Genomic DNA, 20,161 nt, shown 5'->3' on the forward strand with positions numbered 1-20,161 from the left:
TTCTTTTATCCGTGACTCATTAGATATTTCTCTCTCTATCTTTCTCTCTCCCTGTCTCACTCTCTAGAGTGTTCTCATTCGCTATTTTTGTTTACTTCAATAGTTTGTCGGCTAGAGGGCGCCACATAGAATTTGATGAGACGTCATATAGCCTATATATACAGCAGATATTGCAGATAATCGAGACGCTTCTAATGACATAATTTCTTAAATTCTGATGAGTAGTTCAGTGGCTAGGTGGTAACGGACGTACATGCACATTATACATACATAGCGGTCAAACACACAATCATACTTTTTGCTTCGCCGTAAAAAAAAAAACAATGGAACTTGTAGTACATCAGTGATATTGGTCGCGATAATACTTTAAAAATGTTTATCCCAACAGCTCAGGAGCCTTAGTGCCGCCATATGACTACAACGGATTTATCGCTAAGTTGGAGTTCGTCGAGAGGATCGACAGCAGCGGGCCGCCCCCCACCGTCGTCGCCGCCTCGCCGCCACTAGCTGCGCTTACGCACGTGTCGCAGCACGGTAAGTTTTTATCCTTACCAATATTATAGCGAGTTTCTTTCTCCACTGGAATTATACAACTTTACATTGCCAGGGGATAGTAACTGACATACTGGGTAACTATGCAGGAACTCATTATCATCATCTCCCTAGCGTTACCCCGTTTTCACAAGGTCCATTTTCCTAACCGATCCGGACTAAATAGAAAAAACACAGGTATTCATATTTTGAAAACGTTAACATAAAGGCATGACGAAAATGTAAAATATAGATGAAAATTGAATAAAACCTATGCGATTGAAAATTAAGTTTCCTGGTATTGATTTAACTATTTTAAATCTAAGCTGGGCACCGTTGTACAAATAGTTGCCTTCAATATTCTGATCAAATTTGAATTTTGATTTTAACTTTGCAATGTAACGTTAATAGTAAACTAGTGGTAATAAATTGCATATACGTCGTTGCGTTAGTAACTTAATTATAAAAAAGTATGTACGCTAAACCAAGACTTTAATAATTGATAAGAGTGTTTCATTCCAGTTTGTAATATTAATAATTTTGACATTAAAACGCAGACATTAATTACTCATCATCAATTTAAGAGCCACGCTCTTGTCGGTGCAGCATTTTCCATGCCACCTTTTTAGGGAAAAATAGGGCAGTGGTTTTCCTCTTAAGAGCCTTCCGCTCCGCAGGACTCTGTCTGACGCAAGTGGGATGGCGCCCAGAGTAGTCTATTACAAAGCCATACTAGGACTCCTGTCCGCCGCCTCTAAATAGTACTGACAGTTACTGCTGCCCTCTGTCAGCCCTGTCAGGTTCCAGGTTACAGTCCCTGTGACTTGCCCCTTCCGTCCTGCATTGCCGTACCGATGGCTCCTATCTTCGCCTCTGCAACCGTTGAGGTCTTCACCCGTATCCCTGGGCAAGGGTTCTACGTTATACCCCGTAGGTCCATTAATTAGGTACTGTCTGACTTAAAGTGCACCCTTCACAAACATCAATAACTATTAACATTATCATTTGAAAACCAGGTTCGTTTGAATGTCAAAACATCTTTACACATCGAATTAAGACGTTCGATAGCAGCGCTTGGTGGCTTAGCAGTATAAGACACATTTTATAAGTAAACAGATTTAGCAATCATGTGGTCTTGTGGTTCATCGGATTGCTTCTCAAACAAGGAGCACCGCGCCAGTTCGAAGCCCGGTACCGGACTTGCACCAATGAGTTATTAGAAAGAAAGAAAGAAACATTTATTATTTAGACACCACAGACACGGATTACATATATATACATTATAATGACATCACATCAGAAGTCAACGCACACACGAAATATTTTCTATATAGAAACATGGAAAACGAACACAGAAACTTATACCTAAATTAAAATGTGACGTCATGTCGGCTTACCCATGTGTAGAGTGGATGGTGTCCCGTATAAAAGGTCCTCACTCAACTTATGCCGCGACGGCGTGAGCCGCGACGCTGGTATTCTGTGAGACCTGAGTATTGAGTGAAGTACGGACATCGCGCCACCATACGTACATATACGTACTTACTTACTATTATAGGTTACTTAGATATTATCATAATATAATTACTACATAATATAATTACAAATAAAATAAAATATAGATGTAAATAAGCATAATATATATTATTTATATATTGTGCAAACTCATAAAGAAAAACAAGTAAAAACAATCGTGAGCAGGTTAATAAAATAAATGTTTGAACGAATAAGATGTAGGAGTGTGTACGTGTGTGTGTTAGGCAATGGTCCCGCACCGGTCGGCCTTAATTAATTTCTCTTAAATGTAGTTTTCAGTAGTAGTATTTAGTGTAGCTTTCGGAGGCATGTAACCTAATCTGTATTGGGCTGGTTTGTCGTTTGCGTCGCAATCGCTTCTGCCAAAAACCGGACCTATCAAATCTTCAGGTTAGGTAAGCGGACCCTGTGAACAAAACGGGACGGCTAGGGTGTAGTTTTCAGTAACATAGTTGGCTCGCTCATTATAGACGGCGATACGGCTCACTGCCTATCACGTTGGTCTAACAGTCAGCTTTGTGTGGCGTGGGTACTTAGTTCATCTTGTAATCGATGTACCTCTGGCTACCCTATTGGGATGTAGCTGTGAGCTTATGTTATGTGTTGGGATTTATTAACATCTCTTCGCTAAGGCGTAATTCATTATTGAACGAACTTTTGACTTCGTATCTCGCCACATTACTACGTGACCAGGGGGTATTCTTTTGGCTAATAGTATATAATTAAATTGGACTTGCGGGAAATTAACGGAAGTTAATAAGTCCGTTAACAGTTTTTAAAGTTAACTTTAAAGCTGATTCCCAGCTTGAATATTAAATTAGTTAATTAGTGGTTAACAGATTAAAGGTCTGGTTTCCAGCTACGCTTTTGATACCTGATAAATACGCCTACGAGGATTGGTTAAAACATTGTTCCATTAGACAAGCTTATTATGTTCCGTACTTCTTATCGTGTGGGTTGTGAGGTGGAATACCAAACTCATCAGCCCTGGTGTTAGGGTTATTACTGAGCCGCCAAAGGCCCCTGACACGGCTCATGTAACGACTACATACTTACGTCAGTAAGTAGTAACCGGGACGAACGGCTTAACGTGCCTTCCGAAGCACGGATCATCTTACTTTCGGACAATCAGGTGATCAGCCTGTAATGTACTAACCAAACTAGGGATCACAAAGTGATTTTTCTGATATGTCCCCACCGGGATTCGAACCCGGCCTCCGGATCGTGAGCCTAACGCTCTACCACTGGACCACGGAGGCCGTTAAAAAAATATGTTCCGTATAAAATTCACCACATTATTATTTTTAATTTCCTCGCTGGAAACTAAAATTGATTTTCCCTCGCATTCCGAGTACAGCATAATAATGTGTAAAGCTTTTGTTGCTTCATTTATTGTGTCTACTTTATTATCCTCATATACATATATACCTATATAGGGTCAGACAGGCAGTCGTTTCTTTAAAAAACCTTACCTGTCTTCAGTTTAGGTAAGCAGACCCTGTCAAAACGGGACAACGCTAGGGAGATGATGAGTCCTCAGCGATCCCCATTTGTCCGGCCAAGTAGTTAATGCCATTTGCGGCAAATACATACATTACTAATGTATGTACGTCACGTCAAAAACACCCACAGACACACATACACACTATACACACACAGAAATACAGAAATGATGGAAAGATTTATTTAAAGAAATGTACATCTGCCCATTTATAATTATCTACGTAAGTTAGTGTACTAACAGTATTCGTATTCTTTCGTGTGGGTTGTAAGGTTGACGAATGACCTCGCCGACCCAAATGTCTACAGATCATACAACGTTTATTATTGAGCCGCCAGAGGCAGACATATTCATATAAGATAGATATATCGTGGCCATATCATAGAATTGATCATTTCATGAAATGATCGACCATTTCATGAAATGGTCGTATTTCATGAAATAGAACAACATTCGTTGGCCACATCATGATGTGGTTTGGCCAGATCAATGAACACAAAACGTTTAACGATATGACCAACTAAATGCATGATTACTTCATGATATGGCCAAACGTTAGCGATCATATCGTAAAATAGTAACATTATCCACCGGTAGTGGCGCTGGTGTCGCTTTGTTTATGTTTTGCATAATGGCGGCGGACAATAATTATTCTTGTGTGAACGCGAATAATACGAATAATAATGAGCAAATACAAGATAAAAGTGCATTGAAGCAATGTTTTGACACTAAGGTGAAAAGAAAAACTCGTATTAACAGTAGACAGCAACTTTATTTTTATTTTTAGGTTATATGGCAAATAATGAAGGTCGAGTGACCACGCTACGTAAATCAATGGACTATTATTGGATTTTAAAATATGATATAATTAAAACTGCGAATGAAGAGATATTAATTTTAAAAAAGAAAAATATAGACGATCCTACTGTCCGTAAAGTTTCTTTTTTTGACGTGACTTATTGTAAATATGCCGCAGATGGCATTAACTACTTGAAACAGGATTCTATTAAAACGCATAAATGTTTTTGTCATAATTTAAATTATCATAATCCTTTTTTTTATAATTTTTACAAGGCATAACAGTAGGTTAGGGTGCGGCGGGGGTGGCCCTTGGGCCACCCCTACGCCGCCAGTATGTTTATCTTACACACGAAAAGTATACTGAATGATGACCAATGGCATGAAATAGTGTCAAAAAATATGACGACGACTTCAAAGCGAGATGCAGTTACGGCGTATATGTCAACTACATCAACACTCCGTTAATCGAAAATGACTTTTTAATTTTTAATTGACTTTTAAACATTTTTGTACTTTGTACTAGAGTAATACATTATTTCCTACTATATTTCGCGTTTTTATTACACCACTTATCATGGACACCCTACATTAATGATATGGCCAAACGTGGATGGAAATATCATTAAACGCTGACGTTTAAACGATATGGTCAGTTGAAGTTGGCCATTTCATGAAATACGACCATTTCATGAAATGGTCGATCATTTCATGAAATGGTCAATTCTATGATCTGGCCACGACAGATACAAAGAATAGTGGTTGAATTTTTTTCTAACAGTTGTCACAACTAGCTACTTTAACTTAGTGTCTTAGCTTAAGATTATGTACATTATAATTGTACATCAAACCCTCAGATCAAACCCCACATAATGTCTGCATCTGTCATTATAGATAGGAACTACGGTGACGTGTCTATGATGACAAACAGCCCTCGTTGACAATTACTTCCGCACAATATCCTAGGAAGAGGAAATGACTAAAAACCAGCACTGTATGGCGCCATATCATGGCTCCATCACAGCACAAGCTGAGCCATTTCCTTTTGCCCGTATTCGTAATAGCCATAATTACCTAGTTCTTATTATAGCAAATGTAAATTGTTACTGGCAATAAATTTATTTTATACTTATTCTTAATGAGCAGTGGGTCTTTCTTACCATCTTGTGTCATGTGAGGTCGATGACCGATCACATCAATGTTGTTGTCATAGTTATACTTATTGAGGTACTAGAAACCCCTAACATTGCTCATGTAAAGACTACGTTTGTACATATTTGTGCCTCACTTTAGCATTAGAAAATATATTGCTACAGTCTGCTAATAAATAAATATAATAAAGTACCTCATTTCCCATTTCGAATAATGAAACTTTTTTCATATTTACCACAGAATAGGGTTTACATGGAAATAATATTTACCCACAATAACATTGAGAGACTTTGAAGGCAATTTATTCGTACGCTTTCTTATGATATACAATACAATATTTGTTGCCGATCAATGAAAAATGAAAATATAATTATTTTCATCTCATCTTGCCTATTTAAACTTACTGAAGTGGGACTGGTCCGCCCACGTTTGTCGGATACATCCGGAGCGACTCACTGAGTCCCTCAAGACAGCACAGAAGTCCAGACATACCCCGTAAATGATGGTGTGATGAGGTCATCACAAGCTCATCACACCGTCATTTTATCGTAGGGATTGGTCAGCGATCGCGCAAGACTTTGCGAACCCGACTTGAGAAATTGTCTGAACGAAGTGAAAAAAATATTTAATGATACCTTTTATTGTGTATTTCTACTACGTAGGTTATATAAAGTATATATAAAGTAAGTATTACGTTAATTATATGTAAACCCGGGTCCCAAATTACCTTGGAGTGATAGTGGTGTAGTCACTCAGTAGACTTTTATCACATATCCGGGATGACAAAAAAAAACGAATCACATTTTCCGTTTTGAATTTTCCTACTTCCGGTCCAACAGAGAATTTTAAAAAGTAAAGTCTTCTAAGTAAGCGTGATATTTTTCAGCGCTATCTTTACTTTCCATACTTAATTTAAAATTTGAAAGCAAACTAGAAAAACGCTGGAAAATTATTCGCCTTTTCGGCATTCGTATGTACCTAGACTGTAGAAGAAATGTTGCAGACTTTGCTTTTACAAATCTTTTCATTTAAATACTTAGTTATTTTACTTCATAAGTTGTCTTTCAACACAACATCTTTCTACTATTTAACTAATATACAATAAAGTTACATAAATAAATTCAGTGACTAAGTAGGATATGTACTTCGGATAGGACTGGTCAATAAAACAAAAAAATTAACGCCAATAATATTTATTTATTTACTATTTGGGAGATCAACAAATTAATAATAATAATTATTAATAATATAAGATCAAACGAGCTTCGCAAGCGAAGTTCGATCGATATTATATGAGTACGCTTCATTCGAAGATATAAGAATAACAAAGTAGTCCTTTTTATCCTACAGGCAACTTCGCACGGTTTTAAGAGACAATCAATAGACTAGATAATTTTTAAAAAACGAACGAATGGTCGTAGGTGGCGCCTGTGGTGCGGCCCTTGCCTTGACTCGGTCCCAACTTCATTATTTCAGAGACTTCACGTAACATAACTTTCCACCAGGGTATGGGATGGGTGGGAACTTATATCTTCGAATGAAGCGTACTCATATAATATCGATCGAACTTCGCTTGCGAAGCTCGTTTGATCTTATATTATATTTCGTCGCTTCATTCTTCAGATATAAGAATAACAAAGTAGATGTTTAGAGCGAAAGTTGTGTTTATATATCTGTATAGTTTTTCAAATGTAATGGATAGGTATAATTTCTTAAATTAAACCAATAAAGTAACAAAAGTATTCATTTTATTTTTATCTTTAAACAGAACGTTAACATCTTCTATTGATTAAAGAGTAAGCAGGTACAAATTAACTAATTACGTAATATTAGGAAAACAAATTGATCTTGCAAAGATACCTTCGTCTATTACTTGGCGATGATAAAACCTTGCAAAGGTTTGTGACGTCTCAGTCCACGCAGCCGCCTTCCTGATGACGTCCATGGACACGCCCTGTCCGCGAGCCGCGGAGGTGGCCGCGTGGCGCGTGCTGTGCGCGCCGAATGTCGCTACGTCCACGCCCGCCTCGCGCAACACTTGCTTGATCCAGCGGCTGATGGACTGAGACGTGGCGGGCCTATGTGGCCGTCTACACGTCAGAAACAAATTTTGTGAATTCTGTCTAATATCAGCAGTCATGTTGATATAATCCTGTATGGCTGTAGCCGGACATATGCTAATATTTTGATTGAAAAAAGGTAAGATCAAAACTGGTTGATCTCGTCCCGCAGCCGATGTTTTAATAATGTCCGAAATAGCAATCTTAACTCCATTTGTGTTCGTTGTAATGTTGTTCAGTTTTATTAACGAAAAAGTCTGCACTCTGTGTGCAGTGCACAAGGCTAGCAATATTACAACTTTCTTTGTGATTTTTTCTAACGAAAGATTTAAGTTAGGGTGCCAATTCGAAATGAAATTCAAAACAACTTGAGGGTCCCATGTTGCGGTGTACCTAGGGGCAGTAGGCCTTAATTTGTACACACCTTTCAAAAATCTTTTTGTTTGGTCGTTAGAGCCCACTTCGCTCCCTAAAAGCAGCGAAAGCGCGGATCTATGGCTATTCAAAGAGCCATAAGAATCACCGTTGTCAAAGCGCTCTGTTAAGAATGTTAAAACATGAGAAACCGTTGTATCTAAAGGGTTAAGATCGCTATCTGAACAGTATTGCCACCATAACTTGTATGAAGTACTATACTGAGACAAAGTGTTTTTCGCTAGAGATGCGAGCATAAGTTTCATAGCAGCTGGTGGAGTACCTCGCCTGGCGAACGCGAGCCGCAGAGCGTCGCCGCAGCCAGGGTAAACGTTCGGTGCCGACTAGAACAAGAACGGATGTCGTTATCGGAGTTCAAAAAAATAACTTCAGACTCAATCAAACTGTTCAGTAGCGGGAACCAAGGCTGCGACGGCCAGTATGGAAATACAAATATACCTCTAGCTTTATCAGTAACAATTTTACGCAGGCATCTTAAAATCAAAGTAAAAGGAGGGAATGCGTAAAAGAACCAAGGAGTCCAGACCAGCGTAAAAGCGTCCACTGTTAGAGCATCTGGGTCTTGTTTCCATGAAACGTAAATATCGCATTGTGCATTGGTGCGAGATGCGAAAAGATCAATGTCTGGAATGCCAAAGTATAGTGTAATTTTTTTGAAGGCATTGTTTGTTAATTGCCATTCAATATCAGGATTTCTCCTTCTTGATTCTTCGTCCGCTTCTACATTTTCTGTTGAGTTAATATAAGAAGCAAACAGCCAGATTCCTCGCTCCTCGCACCATTGCCAAATGGACTTGGTCAAATCATTTAAATGGGGGAATTGGATTCCGCCCATGCGGTTTATATAACTCACGGCCGTTGTATTGTCCACACGTAACAATATAGTGCATCCATACATTTCCCGTGCAAAAGACTTTAAGCCTAGAAACACCGCGAGTAACTCCAAGTAGTTAATATGGAAATTTGTTTCACTATCCTTCCATCCGCCGTGCGCGCGTTGATTATTACAGAATGCACCCCAACCTATACGACTAGCGTCCGTAAATATTTCCAGATCGAACTGTAAGTCACCGATCGGGATGTCTGTAGACTGAACATTATTAATCCACCAATCTAAATCTGGAAAAATATCCCGTGAAAGCGTCATCTTCGCGTCATAAGTGGGGTTATTCTTTAGCGCTAAAAACTTTAGCCGCTCGAAATGTTTGGTGTATAGCCACCCGTATCGTACGGCCGGGCATGCCGCCGTCAATATGCCAACAAATTGTGCTAACTCCCGAATTTTGCAAACTCTCAATGACTTAAACTTGTTCGCTAGATTAACTATGTTGTTACGTTTTTCTGATGGCAATGACAACGTCATTTCAACCGAGTTATATATAAAACCCAAAAATTTGCAAATTTGTTGTGGGCGAATAACACTTTTATCGTAGTTAACTACGAAGCCTAAGCATTCAAGAAGGCGAAGTGTTTCGGTAACATTATGGTGACATTCATTGTAATCGCGACCTATACACAATATATCATCTAAGTAAATTACATTGATGAATCCTCGATATCTTAAATGTGTTACTACCTCCTTCATAAGCTTTGTGAAGGTCCTAGGCGCAACTGATAGACCGTAAGGCATGGCCTTAAATTCGTATAGATTATCTACTAATGAATTTTCAAATTGAAACTTAAACCTTAAGTATTTTCGGCACGAAACCGCAATAGGTACCAACAAATAGGCCTCCTTGAGGTCTATTGTTGCCATAAATCCGTTCTTAGGTATTAATTTTACAGCGGTTCTATAGTCTTCCATCTTGAAATGGCATTTCTCAATGAATTTGTTCAGTGGCTTTAAATTAAGAATGAACCTTTTCTTACCGTTAGGCTTGGGAGCCAAAAAGATCTTAGATAAAAACTGGTCCTCTAAAGGTTTACATTGTTCAATTGCGCCTAAGTCCAAAAGATTCTGTATGGCAAGTGACATTTCTTTAAGTTCATTTCGAGAAAATGTATTATTAGGTTCACTATATTGTTCTACATTGTGAGAAAAGGGTATTTGAAAACCATGACTAATCCAGTTTAAAACGACAGTATTGTTTGTGATTGATTTCCAACAATCATAAAAAGTTTGCAGTCTGCCGGCATGTACCTGGTTAGCTATCGCGTTGGAGCACGTGGCTTGCTGCCGCTCGAGGTGTAGGTCTTGCCGCTGGACGTCGAGGGCTGCGCCCTGCGCGCCGCTCCCGCCGCAGACCCGTACCTCTGCGCTCCCCCTCTCCCCCCCCTGTTCGACGACTGGTAGCGAGAGGGGGCCGACCAGTTTCCCTGGGGGCGACCGCGAGATGTCGAAGATCCATGAGCAGTAGTAGTAGCACCACTTTTAGAAACAGGTGGTGGTCTTTTTATCTGCAATCCCTGTTTCTCGATAGTTTTTGAAGCTCTTATTTTTTCAGCCAACTTACTACCGAAAAGAGTTTCATCTCTTTCCAGATCCTGTATTGAGCGTACAAATGACTTGTCTAAACAAGGGTTTATGAGTTTAATTCTCGTTTGTGTCTCGTTGTAATGGAGGTCCGCTAAAATTCGGCAACCGTCCGATATGGCTTTAATTGCTTGAACTTTATTCTGCTTATCGTCCTTGGTAAGAAGAATAGATAATCCATTACTAACGGCTGAAATACCCAACCCGAGCTGATTTTGGTTCGACTCTAGCCTCTTGTCGCGAGCTCTGTTTACATCCGTAATGGCCGCTGTCATTTCTATGTTTAGTGATGGGGATCGCAAAAGTTTGCAATTCTGCGGTATTGTGTATTCCTTTAACAAAAGGTCTTTTTTCTCCTTAGGAATACCCTTACGTAAAATTGGTAGCAACCTCTGGGCCACGTCTTGCACGATCTTTTCTCCATATTCTGGTATGTCGTCGGCCGGCTCACCCAACGCCGCCAACAAATCCGAGTCTAATTCCAATTCTGGTTCTTCCTGCAAAGGGTCGACTTTTGTGGCAATAATTTCCGGCGTAGATTCGTTTTCAAACATCGAATCGTTCGTGATCCCCTGTTGTTCGGGGTCATTATTCGTGATCTCTTGATGTTGAGAGTCTACGACAAAGAAAACACAAAATAGTTATATTTTTTATTTTTGTGGGTATGTTTTGTAAATCACCAGGAACATTATATTGTAAGCAAATTGATGACCTTGCCGAATCATGATCAAATTCTTGATGGTAATTAAGCCGCGTATTGACTCGCAGTCAATATCTGGGCTAAAAAACCATCGTGTTGACTCGCAGTCAACATCCCGGCTGAAATTCCTTTGCATTAACTCGCAGTTAACATCTAGGTTTGTATGAAAACACATGAGACAATGATTTTTGTCGTGTTCGTAATGATCGGGAAAGTAAGTACTTATACATTTTTAAACTCACCTGAATTTTCTGACTCATCCGAATCGGAATAGATTATCACTCTTCGCCACTTTCTTTGAAGTTCTTCACATCCTTGCGGGGACTTAGAACGCCTTTTAGGCATTTTTAAATAGAAATATTTCACAAAAAAATATAATATAAAAATAACGAATATGTAGGTAGCTATCGTAAAATATAAATTGATGGCGCGTGCGTCTGTTGCCTCGCACGAAAAAAGAATGAAGTTGGGACCGAGTCAAGGCAAGGGCCGCACCACAGGCGCCACCTACGACCATTCGTTCGTTTTTTAAAAATTATCTAGTCTATTGATTGTCTCTTAAAACCGTGCGAAGTTGCCTGTAGGATAAAAAGGACTACTTTGTTATTCTTATATCTGAAGAATGAAGCGACGAAATATAATTAGCGAATTATGGACACATGGTCTAAAATAAAATTATTGAATTGAATTGAATTGAACAGCATTCACTTACTGACTAATCATTAAACTAGTAACACAAAGAAAATTATAGATCCCCACAAGTAGTGACAAAATAGAAGTAATAGGTGAGACAGAAAAAAAACAAAGAAAAGAGATAGACATACGCATCGCTTAAAGTGGAAGCCTAATCACTATATAGAACAACATAAACACAACATTGCTCATGAAGCATAAAATATTGATATTAACTCTTTCCCAACAGTGGATAGAATATCGTCATTGGAAACTAACGCTGTTTCCAATGAGGTTTCTAACAACAACGGCGGAGGACACATAGGGTGTGGTGCGACTGTTCGCGGGTACGGCGCAGGCGGTTTACGTTCCGGTCACTTCGACACACGCGCAACGGCCTGGCGGACCCAGTGCGCCATTCACTTGCTAGGAGCACCGACAGACGTTGTCCAAGTGTCACTTTTTAATTATAATTTAAGGTAAGATTCCACACATAATTTATTACTTACCTATTAAAACCGCAAAGCAATACGTAAGCAAATATTGTCTTCAGACGGATTACAATTATAAAGATATACTTAAAAGTTCAAATGCTGAGTTGACCTTTAGTCAAAAATGTTTACCATTAAAGCAGCGATAAAGTACTTTGAACCCTTTGAAGAAAAGGCCATTTTCATTAGTCTGAATAAAATAATGGTTGCTAAGTATACCTAATCTTTATAAAAATCCTAATTACTAAGCTACTGAGACTCAAATCAAGTATATTAATAGAAAGCACTTGTGTGGGGTAATGGACTCCAATTCAATATATTAATACATGTGGAGTGTATAATATATAAACCGTATTAAGTATACGTGGAATAGTTGTGAGTCTCAAAATCAATCAAATGTGTTATTCCTCCCTTGTTCCTCTTTGATCCTTTGTTCTCAAAATAATCTCCCAAATTGTCTCGGTCTTTCAAAGTTTGTATTGTACGGTGTTCCCTATTGATTTTAAATTTAAATAGGAATTTGTTCTTAGTGTTTTGCAAACTAATTTGAATTTCATGAGATAATTATAGTCAGTGAGTTAATTAACCTTTGGACCACTTTGAGGCCTTTCATTGTTTAAAACGGGATTTTGACATCAGCGAGTTCAGCGAGGTGATGAACTATTTACCTGACTTCGGCGAAGCAGAAAGGAGGGTTATGTGTTTGATCGCTATATGTGTACATACATGTTCCAACCTAACTTCTGAACCACCTGTCAGAATTTAGCAATAAATCAGGTGTCACTAGAATCGTCTTGATTATCCGGTGGCTATGTGACGTCATGAATCGTCTGAAACAGATGTATAAGGCCAATGATGATGATGATGATGATGATGATGATGTGACGTCATGCTAAATTCAATGTGGCGCCCTCTAGAGGGCATAATTAAAAAATAAATTCAAATGGTATTGTCTAGGTATCAAATGATAGGGCTTAATTTGAACATTTCAGATATATACAGTATATTACTAGCTTTTACTTGCGGGTATCCTTGTCTATACTCGATCTTCTTCTTCTTGTCGTTTCGATGGCATTCAGATTGTTACTCGATAATTACGTGGAATTGATAACATAACTGATCAGACATGTTCCGAATAGGTTTTATCTGCAAATCTTGCATAAAACACGTTTCGGAATCACGTTATCTTAATTAATTAAAATAACTCCAAAATAATGTAAACAAAAATATAAGTATAAAAAATTAAACCCGAATAAGGAAAAATCCGGCTCTAAAAAGTATGAAACAAGAAAATAGATATATTTCTTTGAAATTCTTTCGAATTAATGTTTAGATAGCCGCGGTCGTATGCCAATTTGTCGTAAGAGTTTGCATACTGTAACTTATATTTTTATTTGGCAGGTTACAAAGCTGTAGATCTCATATTGAGATTGTAGAAGGGCTTCACGAGTTCGTAGGGCGGGGGGAGCGAGGTGACAGGTCTGAGCGGGGGGACAGGGCCCTGCTCAGGGTGTGCGGGCCGGCGGTACGGGAGGCTCGCGACCCCTCCGGCAGGTTCCTCATCCGTCAAGCAGTCACGTCTAAAGGTGCTAACCTGACTATCCTCGTACGGCGAGCTGCTACACAGAGCGTCGATGAAGAGGAATTCGTCGATGGCGGATTTGCTTTCCATGACGGTAAGTTCTGAGTAGTCGTAACTCCAAACTCGTACTAAATATGACCCAATTTGAACAAATTCAACCTTCCTCCTGCAAATTCAAATGTTGTGCAAAAACACGGAACGCTAGAGAGAGAAATTGATTATTTTGCGAGAGCCGACTAAAATATTCAAACGCTCGTTGAACCAGGCGGCGCGCGCGCTCGAATTTTTCTTTTTGTTATTTCGTGAATTTTGTTCGTACAAATGGTCGGTGCATATAAGAATTGCTTTTACGACATGTAGGTAATGCTAGAATTTCTGGTATTTTTGTGAAGGAAGTTTTGAAACTAATAGATATATTTTTTAGAACAACACGAGGGCACTGCATCTCCTGATGACACGTGTGCGTCAACGCACTATGGGCTGGCTGCGCCGGCACACGGGGGGGTCTCCGCTCCATCACACCATCACATATTCTGGAACATCGAAGAAAGACTGCTGTGTACACATCGGTTCATTCCTGCTGCCAACCAAAGCGTCACTATTGAGGTATGATTAACTGGAAATATTTTTAAAATCCATTAAGTTTTTTTCTTAAAGTAGGTAATTACATTACCATTTTTGAGGTGACTTATTCTATGTGCCTAAGGCGGTTTAACCTAGACTCTAGGGGTGGTATTAATAAACGTATCTCAGCTGAGACTGCCCTCAAGATCATGCTCAAGTCTCTGTTTTTATATGAGAACTGTCAGAATGACATGATCTTGAGGGCAGTCTCGAAGCTGAGATTAGTTTATTACTACCACCCTAAGTTCGTGATTTTAAGAATCGAAGTCTAGGTTCTAGACTATTTTATGAAAATAAATTATATATAATTCGATTCGTATAGAGGCACTCGAACCACTTACCTACTTGATGTTGTAACGCTCGTGCAAGAGAAATAGGGCAGGAGGTTCATTAAATTGCCTATATAGGTAGATAGAATATGTAAGCTTAGGTTAAGGCTCTTAGCGCACCTACTTTAGTATGAGTTCTTGGTGGCTCAACCAAATTTCGTATAAGTGCTTTCTGAAAAACTTTTACATTCTGTGGTTTATTTTACGAATCTCTTATCGTAAATAATATAAGATCAAACGAGCTTCGCAAGCGAAGTTCGATCGATATTATATGAGTACGCTTCATTCGAAGATATAAGAATAACAAAGTAGTCCTTTTTATCCTACAGGCAACTTCGCACGGTTTTAAGAGACAATCAATAGACTAGATAATTTTTAAAAAACGAACGAATGGTCGTAGGTGGCGCCTGTGGTGCGGCCCTTGCCGTGACTCGGTCCCAACTTCATTATTTCAGAGACTTCACGTAACATAACTTTCCACCAGGGTATGGGATGGGTGGGAACTTATATCTTCGAATGAAGCGTACTCATATAATATCGATCGAACTTCGCTTGCGAAGCTCGTTTGATCTTATATTATATTTCGTCGCTTCATTCTTCAGATATAAGAATAACAAAGTAGATGTTTAGAGCGAAAGTTGTGTTTATATATCTGTATAGTTTTTCAAATGTAATGGATAGGTATAATTTCTTAAATTAAACCAATAAAGTAACAAAAGTATTCATTTTATTTTTATCTTTAAACAGAACGTTAACATCTTCTATTGATTAAAGAGTAAGCAGGTACAAATTAACTAATTACGTAATATTAGGAAAACAAATTGATCTTGCAAAGATACCTTCGTCTATTACTTGGCGATGATAAAACCTTGCAAAGGTTTGTGACGTCTCAGTCCACCCAGCCGCCTTCCTGATGACGTCCATGGACACGCCCTGTCCGCGAGCCGCGGAGGTGGCCGCGTGGCGCGTGCTGTGCGCGCCGAATGTCGCTACGTCCACGCCCGCCTCGCGCAACACTTGCTTGATCCAGCGGCTGATGGACTGAGACGTGGCGGGCCTATGTGGCCGTCTACACGTCAGAAACAAATTTTGTGAATTCTGTCTAATATCAGCAGTCATGTTGATATAATCCTGTATGGCTGTAGCCGGACATATGCTAATATTTTGATTGAAAAAAGGTAAGATCAAAACTGGTTGATCTCGTCCCGCAGCCGATGTTTTAATAATGTCCGAAATAGCAATCTTAACTCCATTTGTGTTCGTTGTAATGTTGTTCAGTTTTATTAACGAAAAAGTCTGCACTCTGTGTGCAGTGCACAAGGCTAGCAATATTACAACTTTCTTTGTGATTTTTTCTAACGAAAGATTTAAGTTAGGGTGCCAATTCGAAATGAAATTCAAAACAACTTGAGGGTCCCATGTTGCGGTGTACCTAGGGGCAGTAGGCCTTAATTTGTACACACCTTTCAAAAATCTTTTTGTTTGGTCGTTAGAGCCCACTTCGCTCCCTAAAAGCAGCGAAAGCGCGGATCTATGGCTATTCAAAGAGCCATAAGAATCACCGTTGTCAAAGCGCTCTGTTAAGAATGTTAAAACATGAGAAACCGTTGTATCTAAAGGGTTAAGATCGCTATCTGAACAGTATTGCCACCATAACTTGTATGAAGTACTATACTGAGACAAAGTGTTTTTCGCTAGAGATGCGAGCATAAGTTTCATAGCAGCTGGTGGAGTACCTCGCCTGGCGAACGCGAGCCGCAGAGCGTCGCCGCAGCCAGGGTAAACGTTCGGTGCCGACTAGAACAAGAACGGATGTCGTTATCGGAGTTCAAAAAAATAACTTCAGACTCAATCAAACTGTTCAGTAGCGGGAACCAAGGCTGCGACGGCCAGTATGGAAATACAAATATACCTCTAGCTTTATCAGTAACAATTTTACGCAGGCATCTTAAAATCAAAGTAAAAGGAGGGAATGCGTAAAAGAACCAAGGAGTCCAGACCAGCGTAAAAGCGTCCACTGTTAGAGCATCTGGGTCTTGTTTCCATGAAACGTAAATATCGCATTGTGCATTGGTGCGAGATGCGAAAAGATCAATGTCTGGAATGCCAAAGTATAGTGTAATTTTTTTGAAGGCATTGTTTGTTAATTGCCATTCAATATCAGGATTTCTCCTTCTTGATTCTTCGTCCGCTTCTACATTTTCTGTTGAGTTAATATAAGAAGCAAACAGCCAGATTCCTCGCTCCTCGCACCATTGCCAAATGGACTTGGTCAAATCATTTAAATGGGGGAATTGGATTCCGCCCATGCGGTTTATATAACTCACGGCCGTTGTATTGTCCACACGTAACAATATAGTGCATCCATACATTTCCCGTGCAAAAGACTTTAAGCCTAGAAACACCGCGAGTAACTCCAAGTAGTTAATATGGAAATTTGTTTCACTATCCTTCCATCCGCCGTGCGCGCGTTGATTATTACAGAATGCACCCCAACCTATACGACTAGCGTCCGTAAATATTTCCAGATCGAACTGTAAGTCACCGATCGGGATGTCTGTAGACTGAACATTATTAATCCACCAATCTAAATCTGGAAAAATATCCCGTGAAAGCGTCATCTTCGCGTCATAAGTGGGGTTATTCTTTAGCGCTAAAAACTTTAGCCGCTCGAAATGTTTGGTGTATAGCCACCCGTATCGTACGGCCGGGCATGCCGCCGTCAATATGCCAACAAATTGTGCTAACTCCCGAATTTTGCAAACTCTCAATGACTTAAACTTGTTCGCTAGATTAACTATGTTGTTACGTTTTTCTGATGGCAATGACAACGTCATTTCAACCGAGTTATATATAAAACCCAAAAATTTGCAAATTTGTTGTGGGCGAATAACACTTTTATCGTAGTTAACTACGAAGCCTAAGCATTCAAGAAGGCGAAGTGTTTCGGTAACATTATGGTGACATTCATTGTAATCGCGACCTATACACAATATATCATCTAAGTAAATTACATTGATGAATCCTCGATATCTTAAATGTGTTACTACCTCCTTCATAAGCTTTGTGAAGGTCCTAGGCGCAACTGATAGACCGTAAGGCATGGCCTTAAATTCGTATAGATTATCTACTAATGAATTTTCAAATTGAAACTTAAACCTTAAGTATTTTCGGCACGAAACCGCAATAGGTACCAACAAATAGGCCTCCTTGAGGTCTATTGTTGCCATAAATCCGTTCTTAGGTATTAATTTTACAGCGGTTCTATAGTCTTCCATCTTGAAATGGCATTTCTCAATGAATTTGTTCAGTGGCTTTAAATTAAGAATGAACCTTTTCTTACCGTTAGGCTTGGGAGCCAAAAAGATCTTAGATAAAAACTGGTCCTCTAAAGGTTTACATTGTTCAATTGCGCCTAAGTCCAAAAGATTCTGTATGGCAAGTGACATTTCTTTAAGTTCATTTCGAGAAAATGTATTATTAGGTTCACTATATTGTTCTACATTGTGAGAAAAGGGTATTTGAAAACCATGACTAATCCAGTTTAAAACGACAGTATTGTTTGTGATTGATTTCCAACAATCATAAAAAGTTTGCAGTCTGCCGGCATGTACCTGGTTAGCTATCGCGTTGGAGCACGTGGCTTGCTGCCGCTCGAGGTGTAGGTCTTGCCGCTGGACGTCGAGGGCTGCGCCCTGCGCGCCGCTCCCGCCGCAGACCCGTACCTCTGCGCTCCCCCTCTCCCCCCCCTGTTCGACGACTGGTAGCGAGAGGGGGCCGACCAGTTTCCCTGGGGGCGACCGCGAGATGTCGAAGATCCATGAGCAGTAGTAGTAGCACCACTTTTAGAAACAGGTGGTGGTCTTTTTATCTGCAATCCCTGTTTCTCGATAGTTTTTGAAGCTCTTATTTTTTCAGCCAACTTACTACCGAAAAGAGTTTCATCTCTTTCCAGATCCTGTATTGAGCGTACAAATGACTTGTCTAAACAAGGGTTTATGAGTTTAATTCTCGTTTGTGTCTCGTTGTAATGGAGGTCCGCTAAAATTCGGCAACCGTCCGATATGGCTTTAATTGCTTGAACTTTATTCTGCTTATCGTCCTTGGTAAGAAGAATAGATAATCCATTACTAACGGCTGAAATACCCAACCCGAGCTGATTTTGGTTCGACTCTAGCCTCTTGTCGCGAGCTCTGTTTACATCCGTAATGGCCGCTGTCATTTCTATGTTTAGTGATGGGGATCGCAAAAGTTTGCAATTCTGCGGTATTGTGTATTCCTTTAACAAAAGGTCTTTTTTCTCCTTAGGAATACCCTTACGTAAAATTGGTAGCAACCTCTGGGCCACGTCTTGCACGATCTTTTCTCCATATTCTGGTATGTCGTCGGCCGGCTCACCCAACGCCGCCAACAAATCCGAGTCTAATTCCAATTCTGGTTCTTCCTGCAAAGGGTCGACTTTTGTGGCAATAATTTCCGGCGTAGATTCGTTTTCAAACATCGAATCGTTCGTGATCCCCTGTTGTTCGGGGTCATTATTCGTGATCTCTTGATGTTGAGAGTCTACGACAAAGAAAACACAAAATAGTTATATTTTTTATTTTTGTGGGTATGTTTTGTAAATCACCAGGAACATTATATTGTAAGCAAATTGATGACCTTGCCGAATCATGATCAAATTCTTGATGGTAATTAAGCCGCGTATTGACTCGCAGTCAATATCTGGGCTAAAAAACCATCGTGTTGACTCGCAGTCAACATCCCGGCTGAAATTCCTTTGCATTAACTCGCAGTTAACATCTAGGTTTGTATGAAAACACATGAGACAATGATTTTTGTCGTGTTCGTAATGATCGGGAAAGTAAGTACTTATACATTTTTAAACTCACCTGAATTTTCTGACTCATCCGAATCGGAATAGATTATCACTCTTCGCCACTTTCTTTGAAGTTCTTCACATCCTTGCGGGGACTTAGAACGCCTTTTAGGCATTTTTAAATAGAAATATTTCACAAAAAAATATAATATAAAAATAACGAATATGTAGGTAGCTATCGTAAAATATAAATTGATGGCGCGTGCGTCTGTTGCCTCGCACGAAAAAAGAATGAAGTTGGGACCGAGTCACGGCAAGGGCCGCACCACAGGCGCCACCTACGACCATTCGTTCGTTTTTTAAAAATTATCTAGTCTATTGATTGTCTCTTAAAACCGTGCGAAGTTGCCTGTAGGATAAAAAGGACTACTTTGTTATTCTTATATCTGAAGAATGAAGCG

General features: G+C 39.5%; 1 protein-coding gene across 2 annotated transcripts in view; it reads left to right on the top strand.

Moving 5' to 3' along the window:
- Positions 1 to 20,161, top strand: part of LOC126373290 (uncharacterized) — a 46,295-nt gene that overhangs the window by 18,602 nt on the left and 7,532 nt on the right. For both annotated transcript variants that reach the window (XM_050019382.1, XM_050019392.1), the window contains exons 8-11: positions 389 to 534; positions 12,109 to 12,337; positions 13,751 to 14,025; positions 14,356 to 14,537. In XM_050019382.1, coding sequence (XP_049875339.1) covers positions 389 to 534; positions 12,109 to 12,337; positions 13,751 to 14,025; positions 14,356 to 14,537 — 832 coding nt within the window. The remainder of the gene's footprint in view (positions 1 to 388; positions 535 to 12,108; positions 12,338 to 13,750; positions 14,026 to 14,355; positions 14,538 to 20,161) is intronic.

This window comes from Pectinophora gossypiella, chromosome 2, assembly GCF_024362695.1.
Source record: "Pectinophora gossypiella chromosome 2, ilPecGoss1.1, whole genome shotgun sequence".
In the NCBI taxonomy this organism is placed as follows: domain Eukaryota; kingdom Metazoa; phylum Arthropoda; class Insecta; order Lepidoptera; family Gelechiidae; genus Pectinophora; species Pectinophora gossypiella.